Source organism: Chrysemys picta, chromosome 9 (genome assembly GCF_011386835.1).
Source record: "Chrysemys picta bellii isolate R12L10 chromosome 9, ASM1138683v2, whole genome shotgun sequence".
Classification (NCBI taxonomy): Eukaryota; Metazoa; Chordata; order Testudines; family Emydidae; genus Chrysemys; species Chrysemys picta.
In genome coordinates, this window is record NC_088799.1 from 25,275,855 (window position 1) to 25,296,102 (window position 20,248).

The following is a 20,248-nucleotide window of genomic DNA, read 5'->3' on the forward strand; positions in this document are numbered from 1 at the left end:
CTTGCCAATTTGTGCTGCTGATTGCTATCTGTCTGTAACAACCTTTTGTCAATGTTGTCAATGTAGAAATATATATATATATATTATAGTTAAACACACATACATACAGTTGGAGTAAGAATAAAAAGGGAAAACAGGATGCACCGTCTGGTTCATCTTTTATAAAAGGCTTTTGCAGCTTTCCCCATCTCCGTGCTCAGAGTACAGAAAATAGAGTAAGAATAAAAGCAGCTCTCCAGCTTGTGATGCACAGCTGTGGAGCAGCCCTGGGCTTTCAGGGATGACATTTATGGCTGACATCAAGTCTGAGTATTTGCATTGGATTTTAGTGTCAGCATTGGAGGTGGGGCTTAGCAAGGACTCTGTTTTGTGTTTCTGATCTAGCTAAGAGGCAGCTCTGCCTGGAAAGATACTAATTTCCCCCCTTTCTGCTATCCTGCTTGGATCTGACTCCTCCCTCCTGCAGCTCTGAACAGCGCAGGCTGAATCAAAGAGCCTCTCATTCTCTACTATGTTTCTCCCTGAACCAGTAGGGCTTGAGCATACCTGACATTCTGCCTTCATTTCAACTGAACTCTCGAGTAAGACACATTGTCTGCTATCTGTCAAAAGTGAATGGTATTTTATTCCTGCAAGAGCCCAATTTAATCATCCTCTTGTACTTGGAAGGATTATAAAGAACCAGCTCAAACCCCAAAGTCTGTTTTAAGGAGGAATTGCTTTTTTGTCTGCATCGTGCGCTCTTTGGTACGTGTTAATGTTTCCTTTGACGGAGCCTGCTTTTTGTGTGTGAGTTATCCTGGGCGTAGAGGACACACACACCTGAATGTATCCTGATCAAGTGTCAAAAAGGAGAGTCTATGAAAACAAAGAAGAAACTTCTGATGTGGAGCAGTTCCGATTCATCTGACGAAAACTTGCGGAGTCAGTGAGAAGGCAAAATAAAATCCCTAACAACCATGTCGGTAACACCTAGTAATTTCCCATTGAATGGGACAAGCCTCTTTACTGAAAATCTTGGCATTATGGATATAACCAATGGACAGAGAACTTTGAATATCTTTCTTTTTTGCTTGACATTTATAATTACGCTCACTACCCTGCTGGGCAGCATTTATTCACTAGTTTCCTTACTGAAAATTCAAAACAAAACCACACTTTCAATGATTGTGACTTCCTTGTCTGTGGATGATTTGATAAGTGTGGTGCCAGTGACTATCTTTATGCTCATGCAGTGGTCAAGCGAGGCGCTCCCCCAGACTCTGTGCACCACATCAGCGCTGCTTTATTTATTTCAGGGCATTTCTAGCAATCTGAAAGGTACTCTTATAGTTTCTTACAACTTCTACACAATCAACAAAACTGTGATGTGGAGTCAGCGGACCTCCAAACAGCCAGTGAGCATGATATGGGCCATTCTCACTATCTGGATTGTCAGCTTGCTGGTGTGCATTTTGCCTCTCTGTGGTTGGGGCACCTATGTCCCCACCTCTTGGGGTTGCCTCACAGACTGCACCAGTTCCTATGTCCTGTTTTTATTCATTGTCTACTCGCTGTGCTTCTGCCTCCTCACCGTGCTTTCTGTCCCTCTAACTTACCAACTGTTGTGCTCAGATGAGCAACAGCGTCTTTATGTCGATTACCAGGAAATCACCCGAGGCTATTTCACCCCTGGGACACCCCCAGTCTGTAGCACCGCCCTATCCCTTTCTCCGGAGGACCCTGTGGATAAAACCCTGAAGCATTTCCGAAACGCCTGCCCCAGCTCGGAGATAGTATTCAGGCAAAGCCCAGCTGAGAGCTGTGGGCTGGACTCCCATTGCCCAAACAGTGTGCAGAGCAGGAGCTACACTGTGGAGTTTGCTCAGAAACGATTCTCACTGATTCTTGCGTTGACAAAAGTCATTCTCTGGCTTCCAACAATGGTAAAAAGTCAGACTTCTTTGCATATTTGTAATGATTTATTTACACAGGGACTGAGTTTATGTGATATTAATTGAAACAGTCATCCAGCAATTATGAGCAGCATAAATCATATCCATAGAAGTCATTTCAAACAGAGCTGTGTTTGTGTATGTATTTATCTGGCTTTCTTCAGGATTGATACAGTCATACAAAACCGGTGCATTTTAAAAATGAAAAGCCGGATTCATCATTGTTTTTCCAGTTTTATATCCGTGTAACTCCACTGAACCCAGCATAGAGCTAGGCTAATGGTAGGGGTGAATCAGGTTTTGTGTTTCAAGCAGTCTGGCAGGCATTAGGTTGACTCTGAGATCTGTGAGTTTTACTAAGGCAGATTTTTTTTCCTCCGTCCTCACAGTTCTGAGTCACGCCCTTTGCCAGTCATCTCTGGGTAAGAAACTGAAGCTTGTCTGAGAAGTGATGAAGAATGTTTGTATCTTTGTAATTATTGAAGCATTACTACATTTTGATGCAATGTATGGGAAGGATAAATGTAACAAAGGATACCTACAAGTGAGTCCTTTGCTGGGCATGTGAACATGTTGGGAATTGTTCAGTGTCATCCTATGGATGTGTGTGAAGTCAGCTTCTTTCCATAAAGAATGAGAATTCTAATGCGCGTGAAGCCCAATCCTGCCTGGCACTGAGTGTCCTCAAACCCCATTGACTTCGGGAGTGGAGGATGCTCAGCACCTCACCGGATTGGCTCAGTTATCCCTAAGAATTGCTTGGAATCTGAGCTGCTTCTTTGGCAGACCTCAGGCATCAATATTTATCATTTCATTTGCAGCATAAGGCATTCTGAGAAACAGAGAGAGAGGGAGAGGGACTGTATAAGGACATTTGTCTTCTAGCATCTGTCAAAGTCACAAAGCCTAGCGGGAAATCAATGAAAATCTGTGACCTCTATTTTTGTCACATTAACAATGTGATGTTTTTGTTATTCCTGGAAATACAGTATGTGACTGAAGTGATTTAATTTCTTAATGTTCTGCCTTTCAGATACAGATGGCTGTCCAGCACATAGTTGGTTTTCAAAGCCTTTCCTTTGAGACATTCAGTTTTCTGCTGACTTTACTAGCTGCCACGGTCACCCCTGTGTTTGTTTTGTCAGAACGCTGGATCCACCTGCCCTGTGGCTGCATCATTAACTGCAGGAGGAATGCATATGCCATTTCTTCCGAAGAAAGGAAAAGTAAGTGCGGGAGGTTGAAGGATGGGATATTGTCTCACGTGATGTTCCATATGGCAACAGACTGTTAGAGTAAATTTTATAGTAGATTGCATAGAAGGTTGTCTGCAACAGTAACAATAAACTGCACTCCTGTAGCATATTTCATATGAGGATCTGAAAGGTTTTCATGGACATTAATTAAATAAGCCTAACAACATACCTATAAGGTGGCTAGAGAGTATTATTATCCCATTTTACAGTCAGGGAAATTGAGGCACAGAGAAGTTAAGTAACTTGTCCAAGACCACACAGCAAGTCATTGTCAAACCTTTTAACAGAAACTATGGGTTCAAACTCACTCCTCCTCTAGCCTCTGGACAATACTCCCTCCCTAGAAAAGCACATCTGCCACAATATGACATGCATTAAGAAAATACATTGACTGTACTAAACACATTTTAAAGCCAGGCAAAAACACCTCTGAATTCTGAGTGACTTCATGCCCCTGAATAACAGGAATTTTGTCAATGAGAGAAAAGGCCCTTCGGATCCTACTGCTCACACATCCATCATGCAGCCACTGAGAGGCCTTCGGTGTTGACAGGACTTCACAGCCACAGCAATGTGGTGCAATTACTTTCACATATAATAATTATAATCGTTTTCTGTATTAGCCATTCAGCAGTGATCCATAGAAAATTTAAATCAGTAGAAAAATTCTCATTGACATCAATTGGTTTTGGATTAAACTCTTGTTACCTATTTATACCGGTGTAACTCCATTGACTTCAGTGGGTTTACTCCTGATTCTCATGGGAGTAAATGAGAGGAGAACAAGGTTTATGATCTTCAGAAAAGCACCTTTTGGCTCAAATCATTTGTTCTCTCTGAATTGGATTCTTCTTTCAAATCCAGACCATGAACTTTTAACCACTATCCCAAAGAGAGTGACTGCAGTTTGTCAAGAAAACTATTCATTCCAGATACAGCTTTGCTCTGAATCTAATCTAATACTTACAGAGGTAAACTTATGATGATGGTAAAGAAACAATTGTATGATAATGTAAATAGTAGGGCTGTCAAGCAATTAAAAAATTAATTGTGATTAATTGCACTGTTAAACAATAATAGAATACTATTTAAATATTTTTGGATGTTTTCTACATTTTCAAATATATTGATTTCAATTACAACACGGAATACAAAGTGTACAGTTATCACTTTTTATTTATTTTTATTACAAGTATTTGCACTGTAAAAAATCTGAAAGAAATAGTATTTTTCAATTCACCTAATACAAGTACTATAGTGCAATCATTTTATCATGAAAGTTGAACTTACAAATATAGAATTATTACAAAAAAAACTGCATTTAAAAATAAAACAATGTAAAATTTTAGAGCCTGCACATGCATTCAGTCCTACTTTTTGTTCAGCCAATCACTCAGACAAACAAGTTTCTTTACATTTGCAGGAGATAATGATGCCTGCTTCTTGTTTACAACGGCACCTGAAAGTGAGAACAGGCACTCGCATGGCACTGTTGTAGCTGGTGTCACAGGATATTTACGTGCCAGATGCACTAAAGATTCATATGTCCCTTCATGCTTCAACCACCATTCCAAGAGACATGCATCCATGCTGATGACGGGTTCTGCTTGATAATAAATCAAAGCAGTGTGGACCGACACATGTTCATTTTCATTATCTGAGTCAGATGCCACCAGCAGAAGGTTGATTTTCTTTTTTGGTGGTTCGGGTTCTGTAGTTTCCGCATCGGAGCATTGCTCTTTTAAGACTTCTGAAAGCATGCTCCACACCTCGTCCCTCTCAGATTTTGGAAGGCACTTCAGATTCTTAAATCTAAATCTCACATTGGTACCTTCTTTGTGTTTTGTCAAATCTGCAGTGAAAGTGTTCTTAAAATGAACATGTGCTGGGTCATCATCTGAGACTGCTATATCATGAAATATATGGCAGAATGTGGGTAAAACAGAGCTGGGGACATACAATTCTCGCCCAAGGAGTTCAGTCACAAATTTAATTAACGTATTTTTTTTAACGCACGTCATCAGCATGAAAGTATGTCTTCTGGAATGGTGGCCGAAGCATGAAGGGGCATACAAATGTTTAGCATATCTGGCATGTAAATACTTTGCAATGCTGGCTACAAAAGTGCCATTCAAATGCTTGTTCTTACTTTCTGGTGACATTGTAAATAAGAAGAGGGCAGCATTATCTCCTGTAAATGTAAACGAACTTGTTTGTTTTAGCAATTGGCTGAACAAGAAGTAGGACTGAGTGGACTCGTAGGCTCTGAAGTTTTACATTGTTTTGTTTTTGTGTGCAGTTATCTAAAAAAATCTACATTTGTAAGTTGAACTTTCACAACAAAGAGATTGCACGACAGTACTTATATGAGGTGAATTGAAAAATACTATTTCTTTTGTTTATCATTTTTACAGTGCAAATATATGCAATCAAAAATAATATACACTTCGATTTCAATTACAACACAGAATACAGTATATATGAAAATGTAGAAAAACATCCAAAATATTTAATAAATTTCAATTGGTATTCTATTGTTTAACAGTGTGATTAATTGCAATTAATTTTTTTGAATTAATCATGTGAGTTAACTGCGATTAATTGACAGCCCTAGTAAATAGAAATGCTTTGTTTTTAGGATGTTCATGCTAAAGGCTATTCTGGATTTTTAATAGAATAATTGTTGAGTTTGTGATTTCACACTTAATACTATCTTTTGAGAAACAGAATCTGTATGCTGAATAAAGACACTATTTTATAAATGATTCTCTGTACTTTGTGTCTTAAAATGTTCTTAGGTAGATTTGATAGGAAGATGCTTTCATGATTTGATAAGAGATATACCTTTAATTACTGTATCTAGTAATATGAAAATGGGACTGCAGGGTGAAGAAACTGAGGGAATTTATGGTAGAGGAGAGAAGTAATTAAGGGGATGTGTGGCGGTAGAGCACTCTTACCTTAATTCCTGAACAACTATATCATCTAAAATAATTAGCCAGAGTACTGATGTTGGAATATAATTTTACATGTGGAGTATATATATTGTCTCTGTATGAAGGTAAGTTGATTATGGAATTAGTTCACCTACATGATTGTTTTCTAATGTAGAAATGTATTTTTCTTATTTGCCTCTTGGCACTGAAGTACAGTTCTGATTGATTCTCAGAAGTAGAACGTAGGGAGGCTGTGGAATCACTGGAGGTTTTTAAGAACAGGTTATACAAACACCTGTCAGGGATTGTCTAGATAATACTTAGTCCTGTCTCAGTGTGGAGGACAGACTAGAAAACCTATTGAGGTCCCTTTCAGTCCTACATTTCTATTATTCTAAGTGTATTTTTCTGAAAGCATGCTATGTTATCTTTTTGGGGTTTGGGGAATTTCTCATTAGCCGAAACTGAGATATACTGCAAAATGAGCCATAATTTGGTTATTTGCTTCTAGTATAACTTTTATAAGGCTTTGCAAATCCTGTTCTTTAAAAAATGATGGGTGAAACTATTCCTATTTTCTGGCAAACAACCACCATCAAAACATAGAAATTCTACCATGTTTTGACAAAGGAATAAATAAGCTAATTACCTGAGTGTATATAATGCTATGGTGAGTATTTAATTTTTCATAATAATTCATACATTATGGATACCAAAAAGTCTGTTGTTAAAAGTAACCAACTTGTATTTTAGTTTTAAATTTACAGATAAAATTAGGCGTTTTTTAAAATATATTTTCTAATTGTGTTTCTTGTACGTAACTTTTTTATATTTTAATTATAGAAGCTTTTCTCTTTCTGTTTAGCAAAAAGGAGGGGGTTTGAATTCAACCTATCATTCCAACAAGGTTATGGAATCTACAAGATATCCCATGAAAACCACCACCATGATGACGATGGTGATGATAACTCTATATCATATCACAACCTGATGAACTATGACTGTGAAAACACACAAGAATCTCAGAAAGATAGCAACAAAATCCTTAAATCTGCCAAAATTGAGTTCAGCACCATACCCATAGAGGATAGCTCCATGTTTAAAGATTTCAACAAGGGCAAAAGTATGGAGACTAAACAAGAACTTGGCAAGGACAAAAGCGTGGACTGTCTTCTTTCTGACAAACTAGGAGCCTTTAAAAGAGAGGAGGTCAAAAACTTTGACAAATCAACATTTTTTGAAGCGCAGGAAAGAAGGCTGTCTCACGAGGAGAGCCGTAAACCAGAACTCTCAGATTGGGAGTGGTGCAGGAGCAAATCTGAAAGGACTCCTCGTCAGGTAGAGCATGGTTTTGTTCTTCATTCTTTTTTTCTTCTTTTGAAGAGTTTTAAAGAGTTCTTGTATAAAAGCATCTTAAAATACATTTCTGATTTTGTTGAAAAATTCCCTCCAGCTCAATTATTTGTAATAAAAATACTAAACAGGTTCTAATTCCAAACATTTAAAACCGTATATATTTTGGCAACCTCTACTCACTTTCCATCTATTTTCTAATTCTGCTCTTGGAATTGTGTCCCATTTGAACCAGTAGTCATGGATTTTCCTTATGTAAAGTGCTACATGTGTCGAGGTGGTACACTATAATAAAAAGTTCATGTGAAGGGTTTTAAATGATTTTAAGTTTACACTGTGACACAATACTCCTATTAAACAAAAGATCACATTTTCAAAAGCAGTTTTTAAATGTGTGCCAACACTTTTTCATGCCTAAATTTTGGATGGGCAAAAATGTGTAAGCATGAAAAAATGAATATGTAGAAATACTGGAGTGAAGAACATGTGTGCAGAAATGGGTGTGCCTAATTTTAGAAGTTCAAAATACAGTAACTCCTTACTTAAAGTCATCCCGGTTAACGTTGTTTCGTTGTTATGTTGCTGATCAATTAGGGAACATGCTCTTTTAAAGTTGTGCAATGCTCCCTTCTAACGTAGTTTGGCAGCCGCCTGCTTTGTCCACGGCTTGCAGGAAGAGCAGCCCATTGCAGCTAGCTGGTGAGGGCTTGGAACCAGGGTGGACCGGCAGCCCCCTATCAGTCCCCCTGTCAGCTCCCCGCTCCCCTAAGTTCCCTGTGCAGCAGCTGTCCAGCAGGCTTTCAGTTGCCAGCAGGTCAACTGTCCCTCCCCCCACAGCCATGTGCTGCTCCTGCCCTCTGCCTTAGAGCTGCTCCCCAAGACTCCTGCTTGCTGTGTGGGGGGGAAGATGGGGGCTAATGTCAGGGTGTCCCCCTCCCCCCTGCTCTTGCACCCCGCTTACCCCATCTTCCATAGAGCAGTGGGGGACACACGACAGGGCTCAGGATGGAGGGAGCTGGCAGCAGTTGCGGTCTCAGAAAGCTGATCTAATTAAACAGGCAGTGTACTTAAGAGTAGAGTCAGCGTACTTAAAGGGGAAATGCACATCTCTCTTTCTTACACACACACGGTGTATGGCTCTGTCTCTGGCTGCGATGCTGTCTCCCCTCCCTCCATTCCTGCTGCCTTGTAGAGTGTTAGAGTTAACCTTTGAGGGTTCAGCCGAGTGCTAGTTCATCATTTAGCAGTAAGGTATTCCCTGGGAAATATCCCACCCTCTGACTCCTCTACCTCAACCAAGCTTCACAATCATCATCGCTGTGTACCAGTATTAAATTGTTTGTTTAAAACTTATACTGTGTGTGTGTATGTTAGGGGGTTAGGTTCCAGGGAATTTTTTTTCACCAGACAAAAGACTATATTAATATATAATATATATTATAGTCTTTTGTCTGGTGAAAAAAATTTCCCTGGAACCTAACCCCCTCATTTACATTCATTCTTATGGGGAAATTGGATTCGCTTAACATCATTTCGCTTAAAGTCACATTTTTCAGGAACATATCTACAACGTTAAGTGAGGAGTTACTGTAGCTATAATATATAATAGTGATCTTAGTTGATTCACCTCTGATGTGTTAGTTCTCTAGAAAGGGAAACAAAACAAAACATATTTGAAATCTCTAAAATGAGCATTAATACATTCTGCAATTCATAATTAAACAATATATAGATGCTTTAATGTTTTGAGCTTTTGCACGTGTAGCTTTTCCTATGAGACTCTTCTGTGTGTAAAAATGGATGCATTAACCACACAGGGCAAGATTATGGCCCTTGCTGTATGCTTGTACAGGAGAGTAAAGGACATAAAGAACCCTCTTCTTCTCCTGCCCTTGCTACCAGGGCCGGCTCAGGCTTTTTTGCTGCCCCAAGCGGCAAAGGAGGGAGGGGAAAAAAAAAAGCTGCGATTGGCGGCACTTCGGCGGCAGCTTAACTTCATTCCTCGGCGGCAATTCGGTGGCGGGTCCTTCAGTCCGAGAGGGGCTGAGGGACCCGCCACCAAAGACCCGGACGTGCCTCCCCTTCCCACTGGCCGCCCCAAGCACCTGCCTCGTTTGCTGGTGCCTGGAGCCGGCCCTGCTTGCTACCCATATTGAGGAGAACAGCTGCCGTCAGTCTCCTCCCACTCAGGTGGGCAGGGAGTGCGTGGAGCCTTGGATTTCCCTCCCCTAACATGCCAGCCAGTGCATCTGAGCTGGCACAGAGGGGGAAGTAAGCTGTCCTAGGAAAAGGGCTGGCACTTTACTTCCCTCATGGAGCAAGAGAGGAAAGGGACTGAACTGTGACTCTGACACTAGTTCTTATTCAGCGCAGACTGTCAGATGGGAATCTATCTCATGGTAGGTGTTTTAGCAGAAAACCCAAATGAAATGTGACATCCTTTGGATGACATGCCAGGTATTTATTCATACAACTGAGTGAAATGCAGTTGACTGTGGATTTCAATATGAGTATCAAGATCACCGTTCTTTTTGACCCAGAACATTGCAAGTCTTAGTATGATTATCACTTTGTTTTCTTTATAACTTGGATAGTTACTAACAATAAGCAGTGCTCAGGAACTGGTTAGTCTTCTAGAGCACTGTGGAATAACTGGTTCAAGATAAACTCCTTATATATGTCATTTTAGTTTAATGATCTACTTATGTGTCCATAAACTGGTCTCTTATTGTCCTATAGATATAGGGCCTGATTCTGCTCTCACATTCAATTTACAATGGTTTAATTTCATTGACTTTAATGCAGTTAATTATGGCTTAGACTAGAGTAACAGGAGCATCAAGGGCATAGGATGTATGTCATGTAAAACTGGGCTGGTCCTGATCCTGCAATCTGGACTGACTCATATGCCTGCAGAGAGTCCCACTGAAGTCATTCTAATTTCTGCATGGTGGCTGGGATCTGCCCATGTGGATCAGTTTGCATGATTGGGGCCTAGATGCTCCCTCTTCCACATGCCCCAGCACTCACTCGTGTATTCTCTACCATGCTGATGACATATCAAGAACTGTGGTGACATAAAATGAATACTGATCTCCTTAACCTGGTGACATTTTGCTCTGAGAGCTCCATTCCTAATGCCATTGCACATTCTTGGGTGTTGGGGACATGGGAGTTTTTGCATTGATTTCTGACTATAATTGAGTTCAGTACCCAAAAGAATTACTGTTACTGATGATTACTTAAAACTGTCATTTGTAACAATGACTCTGATCATTTGAAAGAGGATCCAAAAAAATAAGCACGAGTATAGAACAAACCTACGCCGCATTAATGTCTTGTATACTGTATCAAGGACACAGCAGAACTCAAACAGAAATGGCGACGACTATTTGATTTTCCATAATTAATGTGTTTGTTTTAGGGGGGTGGAAAGGCCTAATAAGAAGTGATGCTGAAGAAAATCATGTTGTGTCTAACAGAAAGGAGAAAATATTGTTAGCTGAGCTCATCTGTATTGAATGCAAAGATTGTTGGTAATGCAGTCAATGAGCACTTGGATTTTCTGCCTCCTAAAAGTTAATGATTATGAACTGAAGGCCAAATACTGGCTTCAGGATACATACAACCCTCACCAGCTGTATCTATAATGGAACCTGTAGTGAGCAAGCATCGTGCCTCAATCCTGTCTCCCCCATGACTGTTGAGTTTACAGTCCAGAGACTCTTTACGTGTTGAGCTGTGGAAAACATTCCAGGACTGGTTTGAGGAGTGATAAAGGGTAATGTGTGTGTTATTGCACAGTCCTATGATCTGCCCATAGCTTAGAATATAGAATATCAGGGTTGGAAGGGACCTCAGGAGATCATCTAGTCCAACCCGCTGCTCAAAGTAGGAGAAATCCCCAGACAGATTTGGTTTTTTACCCCAGTTCCCTAAATGGCTCCCTCAAGGATTGAACTTACAACCCTGGGTTTAGCAGGCCAATGCTCAAACCACTGAGTTATCCCTCCCCCCATGCTTACATATGCCTTCTCTAGCTCAGAGTGTTCATGCTTCTGCACAGCGATTTTTGGCCTGCCTTAAATAATGCCAATAATGATATTTTAATAAGCATGAATGTGTGCCCAGGGAGGCTCTTTGAGGGGAGCGTTGCCTACCCTGTTCTATGTCTGATTATCTAATTACTGCTGTAAATTGGTTCTGAGATGCTTTTAAATATCAGTTTTGCCTACTCACTTTCAGATGTCACCAGGCTCCTTTGGTTAAATCCTGAAGGATGTGATCTGAAGATGAGATGTCCAAAAACAAACAAGGGCACACAGGCAAAAGAATGTAATGCAAACGCTAATACAGAGCTTTCTTCATTATTGAATTACTGGTCAATTTGATCCTTCATTTTATTTGATTGAAACCTCAGGAATCAGGTTACTTGTTTTGTAAATAACAAAATTTCTGACCTTTATTCTGATTGCATTTGACACCAAGGAATGCTTAATTAGTTCATTGGCCATAGGAAAAGCGCCATTTAATCAATAAGGTAGTCTCTTACTGGCTTTTATACAGGATTGTAACACTGAAGAAAAACAAGAATCTCTCTCCTTAAATGAACAAGCAAAATATTACACATAAAAGAGAAGACTAGAATGCTCAAGAAAGATGGTTAAAATTTAAAAAGCTGTGTTACTGCATCAGTGACATTTTAGGACACTACTGGGCTGTGTGAATTATTATAGGTCCAGTGCCCTCCAGTGGTCACACATATAAAACAATCAGTTGCCTATCCAAGTGATAGGAAAAAGTGGAAGACTCTGTAAACTCCTGGAACACATTTCCAGGGGAGGTGATAGGGTTTAATCATCCCACTGCCAGAAAGCAGGAAAAAAGGGTTAATAAGCTTCCTGGGAAGAGAGGAAAAGTACCTGCCACACCCCGCAGGGAATATCTAAACTGCCTAGGTATGGAGGGAGGAGATGACAGCTGGGTCTGATTAAGAAAGTAGGCTTTTGAAAAAGGCAGGATTAGGTCATGGGTGTGGTCAGAGCTCCCAGGGAGGAATTTGCCTTTCTTATGAGAACCCTGCCTATAGGAGCCAGTGCTCAAGAGTATGGTGGGTGAGACATTGATCTTGGACTGTTTGGGATTCCTGGTCCTATTTGTGTAGCATTCCCTGCAGAATGGGGAATGTGGTGAGAGTTAATTTTTCAAAAGGGTCGGGGTGTAACTGAGAGCCACATTGGGGTCAGGAAGGAATTTCCCCTCAGATCAGATTGGCAGAGACCCTGGGGGTTTTCGCCTTCCTCTGCAGTGAGGGGCACGGGTCACTTGCTGGTTTGAACTAGAGTAAATGGTGGATTTTCTATAACATGAAGTTTTTAAACCAAGATTTGAGGACTTCGGTAACTCAGGCAGACGTTATGGGTGTATTACAGGAGTACGTGGGTGAAGTTCTGTGGCCTGTGATGTGCAAGAGGTCAGACTAGATAATCATGATAGTCCCTTCTGGCCTTAAAGTCTATGGGTCTGAAAGGCTTTCGTTAGGACCTACAAGTGGAGGGGTGTGCCATTGTTTGTTTGAACCCCGAAGTCACTTGAAACCCTGCTGGAGCTGCCACAGTGAGCTCAAGTTAAATCAATAGGGGCAGATATTTGGGGCTGGATGGCTCCTACCTGTTCATAAAATAAAGAGACCATTTGAATATGTTGGATTTAATCTCCCTTTTTTAAAAATGCAAGTGTTTGGTCACTTATAGCCTGCAGTGATGAATAGTTGTGCTCTTAGCAAAAAGTAAATGACTGTTCAGCAGTTTTAATGTATTGGCCTTTGCTCACGTATCCTGTATAATCTAGTTGACAAAGTCAGATTATACTGTAGTAGGTTTATCACTAACTGTGACTGTCCTTGCGGTAGCCTCCAGTCACTTTTTCACCAAGAACTCCTCTACCATGTTCTTTGGCTGTCCTTTCAAATTGCTAGTCTTGTTGTGACTTCTGCTTATAGCTAATTCCATCATCTCTCTGTGAAGCAGCTAGCAGTGACTGCATGTGGCTGGCTTCCTTTGCCCTGATATTGGGCCAGGTGCTCAGCTAGTATAAATCTGCATAACTTCATTGACTTCAGTGGGGTGGGATCAGCGCTCAGATCTGTAAAGAGGAATTTTAATAACTTAGTACAAAGGACATAAGGTTAAAAGTGAATTTTAAATATTGTTGCAACCAACTAAGTGAACATACATTTTTTTATGTGTTGAATACCCAAATAGCAAAGGACTTAAAAACTAGTTTTAGGCTAACTTTTCAAAAACTAAATATTCGGTATTCTGCGGGTTATATTTGTTGGAGCAATGGACCTGAACCATAAGGATGTGGGCAGGTGCTATCTAGTTGTAAAGGTTTTTTTCAATAGCTGTTTCCAAAGGTTCTGAAAAACAACATTACATGATTTTGAAAGTTCTACAATTATTATTTGGCGAAGGGAAGGGAAACAACTTATTTGAGCATCTGCTGACTGGCTCTGTCGTACCAATTAGTTCCTAGTAACAGTGATGTCTGAGTAATGGTTTTTTGGAGCATTCTAGTGATAAGGTATGGACAGAAAATCCATGGATGTGGTTGGCTTTATTTTCCTCTTACAGAAGGGTAGTTGCAAATTTAAAATTAGAGCGAACGAACTACTAGGAAATGTACTGAAGGGAACCAATCATTTCATATAAATGCTATGTTTGTATATTATATACAATGTTTTAATAATTTGGAGATGTAAATACAGTACATTGTGATTAGGGTGACCAGATCAGAGGAAGAAAATATCGGGACAGGGGGGCGGGCAGAGATCAGACAGCGGGCTCCCGGCAGAGCAAAAAAAAAAAAAAAAAAAAAAAGCCAAGTGCTGACGTGACACAAATAGCTAAAAATCGGGACCCTAATTGTGATCAGCAGAGATCAACACTCATTTAGCTTTATACTGGCTATCTTACATTCAGGAGGTGCATTGCAACTGGTCTTGATGCTTTTGTGCTAGGGAGGAGCATGGTTTGCCATATTGCTTCCTGTATGAGTGTGGAAGGCATCACATTTCCACCATTTAAGTGCACGTTATCAGACAAGACTGCTATCAGTTCTGTCATATAGTTTTCCTTATGGCAGATCAATGCTGTCAACCAGTTTCAAGGTCTGGATACAAGATGAGTGAAAAGCAACATGGGGGAGAGAGGGAAAGGGGAATACGCTCAGTCACATACCCATGTTACTTAGAGCAAAATAGCTGTAAGTCCACCTTGTTAAATGGCAACTGTCAGGAGCCATTAAAAAAGCACTATTTAAATGCAGCATAGAAATCAAGAATGCACTTCTCTAACCCAACTAACCTCCTTTTTCTGATCTACCTTTTAGGGAGACCATTAACTAATTTACCACCCTCGTTCTCCTTCACCCAACTAGTTCTAGTGATTACATAACTGCTCTTTAACAGCACAGAAATAAATGATTACTACAAGGGGCAGGGTATGAAGTGTTCTGTTTTCATACCCAGAAACGGGGCCATATGTACAGAATATCCTTCCCCTTTATTTAAAAAAAACAATGGTTTCCTATAATAAAGGTTCAAAACCCTGTGGTCACTCTATTGTAACCTCTAATGTTTTGAGCTATCCCTGCTGATTATGTATTGCAGTACCCTTTATATGAGCTCCCATCAAAATGAACATGGAGTAGATTTGACTGGCTCCCTACACAGACTATTGTCTCACTCTATCTTTGAGAGTTGACCCACATGCTACTGTACCAGTTTGGGGTCTAATACAGGTGTGGGCAAATTCTTAGGCCCGAGGGCCACATCTGGGTGGGGAAATTGTATGCAGGGCAATGAATGTAGGGCTGGGGCAGGGGAGAGGGGTTTGGAGTGTGGGAGGGGATGTGGTGTGCAGGAAGGGGCTCAGGGCAAAGGGTTGGGGTGCAGGAGGGGTGCAGCAGGGGGCTCAAGGCAGGGGTTACGGGGATCAGGGCAGGGGGTTGGGGTGCGGGATGCAGCAGGGGTTCAGCGAGCAGGCTCTGGCCCAGCACTGCTTACCTTGAGTGGCTCCAGGGTGGCAGCAGCGCAGAGCAGGGCTAAGGCAGGTAGCTTCGCCGTGCGCTGCCCTCACCTGAGGGTACCACCCCCGAAGCTCCCATTGGCTGCGGTTCCCTGTTCCTGGCCAATGCGAGCTGCGGGGGCAGTGCCTGCAGGCAAGGGCAGTGCATGGAGCCCTCTGCCCCCACAGGCCATAGTTTGCCCTCCCCTGTTCTAATATATAGTATTCTAGTCAGAGCCTAGTCCAGCTGTTAGACCAAACTCCTCTCTGGTATAACTCATTTTCTCTTCAGTGCAATTACCTCAGGGATTAATTTGATGGGTCCATTTCACCAGTGCATTGCAACAGCTTTATATTGCTGTAACTCCACTTACTTCTCTTTATCACTTTGCTGCATACATTTTCTATGCCATTTTGTGTAAGGATTCTTTGAGCAACATTCACAGAATTATAGAATCAACATAATGCCACTAGAACTATGGGTTGAGCTTCAAGAATTCTCTTTATTGCATGTGTAGACTATTAGCTTTTTGGGCCCTAACCTGTGATATTTTTTACGAGCAGTCATGACACAAATAGTCCTAGTGAAGTCAAGTAGTCAGTGCTAGTATTTGTGTAAGATTGCAGGTGTGGGCCCCTTACTACTTGCTGGGTGCAAGGAAGCAAGTCTGAGAGAGCAGGGAATGAAAATGTCTGACAACACGAAAAGCTTCTTCTTCCACTTCTAAGCCTTTCAGAACAGATAGTTTCAGCTAGAAGTAAACTCATCATTGTTTTTTTTTATAAAAAATATAATATGCTCCCATTTTCCAGTCAAAGCCACTCTTCCTCTTTATGGGGAAGTTCAGGTATATTGGGAATTAGATTTGCAGGCTGCCTGAATTATTGTGAATTTTTGTTACTTTAAATCTAATCATGAAGGTTGAGATTTCAAAGCTATCTATGGGATTATAGATGCACAGTTCCTATTGAAACAGATGGGAGTTGGCCACCTAAATCCGTGGGCAGTTTTGAAAATCTCAGTGGGATTGTGTTTTCTCTGATAGTTCTTTAAAAACAATATGTACAAATGTTCCCCATAGTGTTATTTTGATCATGTCCGTGTTTGTTTGTGCAAACATTCGGGAACGGCTGTTTTCCTTCCAAATACTTGGATACAAATGTGACAAGGCTATTCACTATTTGTTACTCATCACTCATTATTTTCTTGCTTTGAAAGTTTCCCTTGACCAATCAGGGAGCAGAACAATATCATATTAAAAGAGCCTATATTGTCTGTAACTTAGTCACGATTAAGAAGCAGACCAGGTCTAGCTCTGTATTGGAATTTATAAATGCAATAAATCACAATGGTTACTTTAAAAATAAAATTTGGAAATTAAGGTAGGAAGCAGTAGTGTTCCTATTTACTTGCCATTTTGTTTAGTAACTGCTTGATAAAGTTTGTGAAACCATGAAATGTCAGAGTCATTGGGAGGCAGAATACAAAGTCCGGCAAACACGAGGTCAGCTCCTCAGCTGGTGTAAATGGAGCTATTAACAAGAAGACTTCCCCACTCAGTGTGGCAGCCTTGATAGCTATAGGCTGAGAATGAAGTAGTCAGTTATGCTTCTGCCAGGCAAAATACAGGTGTTGGAAAGTTAAGGATCTCCAGCTTTACAAAAATGTAAGATATAGGACACAAACATTTAGAGTTGGAGATCCAGATCCAAGTAGCTGTGATGGGAATGGAGAAAGAGCTTTAGCCTCAGCCTGGAGGGGGGGATTTCTGAAGCTGTAGTGGCTATAATGTGTCCTCTTGCAAAGGGAGGCTGAGAGGAGCTATGTAATGGCAGATACTTTGGAACCTCTGCGTTGCCATAATCCCAGTCTGACCCATATCCTTCATGCTGGCACGTAGGGAGCCACCACGGTTCTCAGTTCCATACTGCACAGGAGATGTGAGCCTACTGCATTTCCTTGCCCCCGACTTGCATATCAGAACTGAACCACTGTTGGAGCTATGGAGGAGGAGCAGCAGAATTTGTCCCTAAAATGCACATCGTCAAAATAATCTTAAAATACCTTCATATTTTCAATAAATTAGGGTAAAATAGACTTAGGGCAGCAAGCTTCTCCTGCCGTGGAGCACCTAAACCCTGCAGGAATGCAATCTTTTAGGAGCTATAGACAGCATCTGCTCCTATCCTTTTACTGTATTGTGTCTGTTTAGCATGTGGACATCTGCAACAGGATAATCTCATCTGTTTGTAAAGGATCCAGCACCCTGTTGGTGTCATATAAATAACAGTAATAGAATATTCACTTGCTCCTTTTTGGTCAAATCAGCGCCAGGTGGCATAGCTGGTCCCCTGAGAGGCAAGCAGAGGAAGACTCAAAATTAAATCTACCGCTGGCTCAGGCTCAGAGACCTGTGGACATTCTACTCACAGATTTCCCTGTCAGGAAATTTAACCACAAATTACTTTTTAAAAAATTAATTTTCTATTCAGTCACAATAGAGAAAAATAGAACAATTTCCTTGGCCATTCTTCTGGTTTCTTTAAACACCATATTTATACAGAGCTCCATTTCTGGAACCACCCTACTCTGAGTGGCCTATTGACCTCAGTGGGACTACTGTGGAGCAAGGAACTATACAGGATGAGTGAGGGGATCCGAATGTGGCTCACTGTGGTTCAGAAATGAGTGGACGTTATCAGCATGGTAAACTAAATGCTGAACTGATTAATGAGAACATGCATATCTTGTAACACTAGTTCATATTTTATCTATCTTTAGATTGGCATGTGCTCCTATTTGTCACTTCTCATCTATTTATATATTCCAACACCTCTCTATCCTCTTCTCCCTTCCTCCTCAAGTTCCTTTCTTGCTCCGTCACTTTCTAATAGATTTGCCTGACTATCTTGTGGCCCCAAGAGCTATGTTTCTGCCTCTATTTTAACTATGGTAAAATATTAACACAAAAATAAAGCTTCTGTAATTTTTTTTTCTGCAGAGCAAGCAAAGTCTCTGCTGAAAAGATGTGGGTAGAGTCAGAATTAACAGATGCAGTGTTTTGTACTAAATCACAGTGTAGATGAATCAAAGCTATCGAGGGATATCTTGCTTCTCCCATTAATGTTAATGGAAGTCAAGTGGCTAAATCCACACACAGTACATTGAAAATGTACCCCTTTCTGTCTTCTAAAACTGTCTAGTACATTTTCTTCCAGGTCTGTTCCAACACAATGTGTGTTCAAAGCTCATGCTGGTGGTTATATGCAGTATTCGCTAAGTCACCAGGTAACTCCAGTCTCATACATTCTAAAATCCTCCTTTTGGACAGGAAAATAATTCATTTTATGAGACATAGTGTACCTTTCCCTCATCATCAAACTTACAGATATTGGGAAAGGTGTTCTTCTGCACTGCCAGATTTTCTGTCTAAAAACCCTGTAGGGAAAGGGCACTGAGATGGGAGCCAAGAGTTCTGATCTCACCTCAGTGTCACTTCAGGCACAGCTGGGAATAGCACCTGGGTCTCTGATATGACAGAATCAAGTTTTAACCATTCAGCTACACTGCATCTCAGAATGAATGTGCAAAATCTATGGCCTTGGATATCCTGTCTGTAGTCATTGTGCTACCCATTAGACACACTCCCTCCCAAAGACAGACGTAAAACCCGGGATTCCTGATCTTCAGTAGACTATTATTGTCTAGCAAATTGTTTTGTAATCCACTAGTCAAGTCTGTGTTGAGTCCCTCTCTACAGAGTGGTCCACCTAGGGGATAACAATTGCTCCTTTAGCTTAGCTAGTAAAGGTCTGTGCTGGAGATTTCAGAATATGGATTTCAAACTCAGCTGATAACCCATGTGAGGGAATTCTTATTTCTGCACCTGATGAAATTTGTCTTTCTAGTTTTTTTAAAAAGCTAATTCACACAGTGAGAAGGCATCCTTAAAATGGATTTTATAGTTGCACACCATTATCTATCATTGAGTATGGTACAGATGTTAAGGACATTTCAGTCCTTTTGTCACATTTTGTGTCATACAGGTTTGAAGGCTGAGAGTTAGACTGTCTGACCTTGTTCTAAAAACACTGGGGGAAAGAAGAGAGGGGAAGCAAAACTTAAAAATAAATAGTGCTAAAAAGTAAAACTGGCTCAAGGGAACAAATGCATTAATCCAGTAGCTGAGGATATGTACCGTAGTTTGGGGGTAGTGGCAAGGGTATGAAGGTCAGAGATTTCCAGGGGTGTTGGAACAATTTGCATAATGGGGTACTGAGAGCCATTGACTCAAACTGTAAACCCTGTATATGATGGACACCACTTCAAGGCAGGGGGTGCGGCAGCACCCCTAGTTCCAGCACCTATGGAGATTTCTGATCTGCTTAGGTACTCTGAACAACGCAAACTTTTTCAAAATTAGAAAAACTATTTTACTGAAGTTGGTGAATAATGATAGCCTGCCAAAAATCAACTAAGGACCAAATTTTGCAGTTCTTGGCCAGGCAAAACTCCCATGTTATGTAATAGTAATTTTGTCTCAGTAAAGGATTCGTCCCAAAGCTTTCACAATTAGAACTGTCATTGCTTACTTTATGCTTGGTCAGAGTTTGGGAAAAATTCTAGTACTACTTCATGTGGACATAACTTGTAAAGAGACTGAACATTCTTCAGGGTACTCTACTGCTCCCCAAGGTAG

General features: G+C 40.7%; 1 protein-coding gene across 2 annotated transcripts in view; it reads left to right on the top strand.

The window, feature by feature from the left end:
* The first annotated feature begins 402 nt into the window (after positions 1-402).
* GPR149 (G protein-coupled receptor 149) overlaps positions 403-20,248 on the top strand; it is a 46,708-nt gene continuing 26,862 nt past the window's right edge. Inside the window, exons 1-3 of one of the 2 annotated variants that reach the window (XM_065557869.1) lie at positions 403-1,925; positions 2,968-3,160; positions 6,992-7,464. In XM_065557869.1, coding sequence (XP_065413941.1) covers positions 960-1,925; positions 2,968-3,160; positions 6,992-7,464 — 1,632 coding nt within the window. In that variant the 5' untranslated portion in view covers positions 403-959. The remainder of the gene's footprint in view (positions 1,926-2,967; positions 3,161-6,991; positions 7,465-20,248) is intronic. The other variant, XM_008165038.4, reaches the window with a different exon arrangement.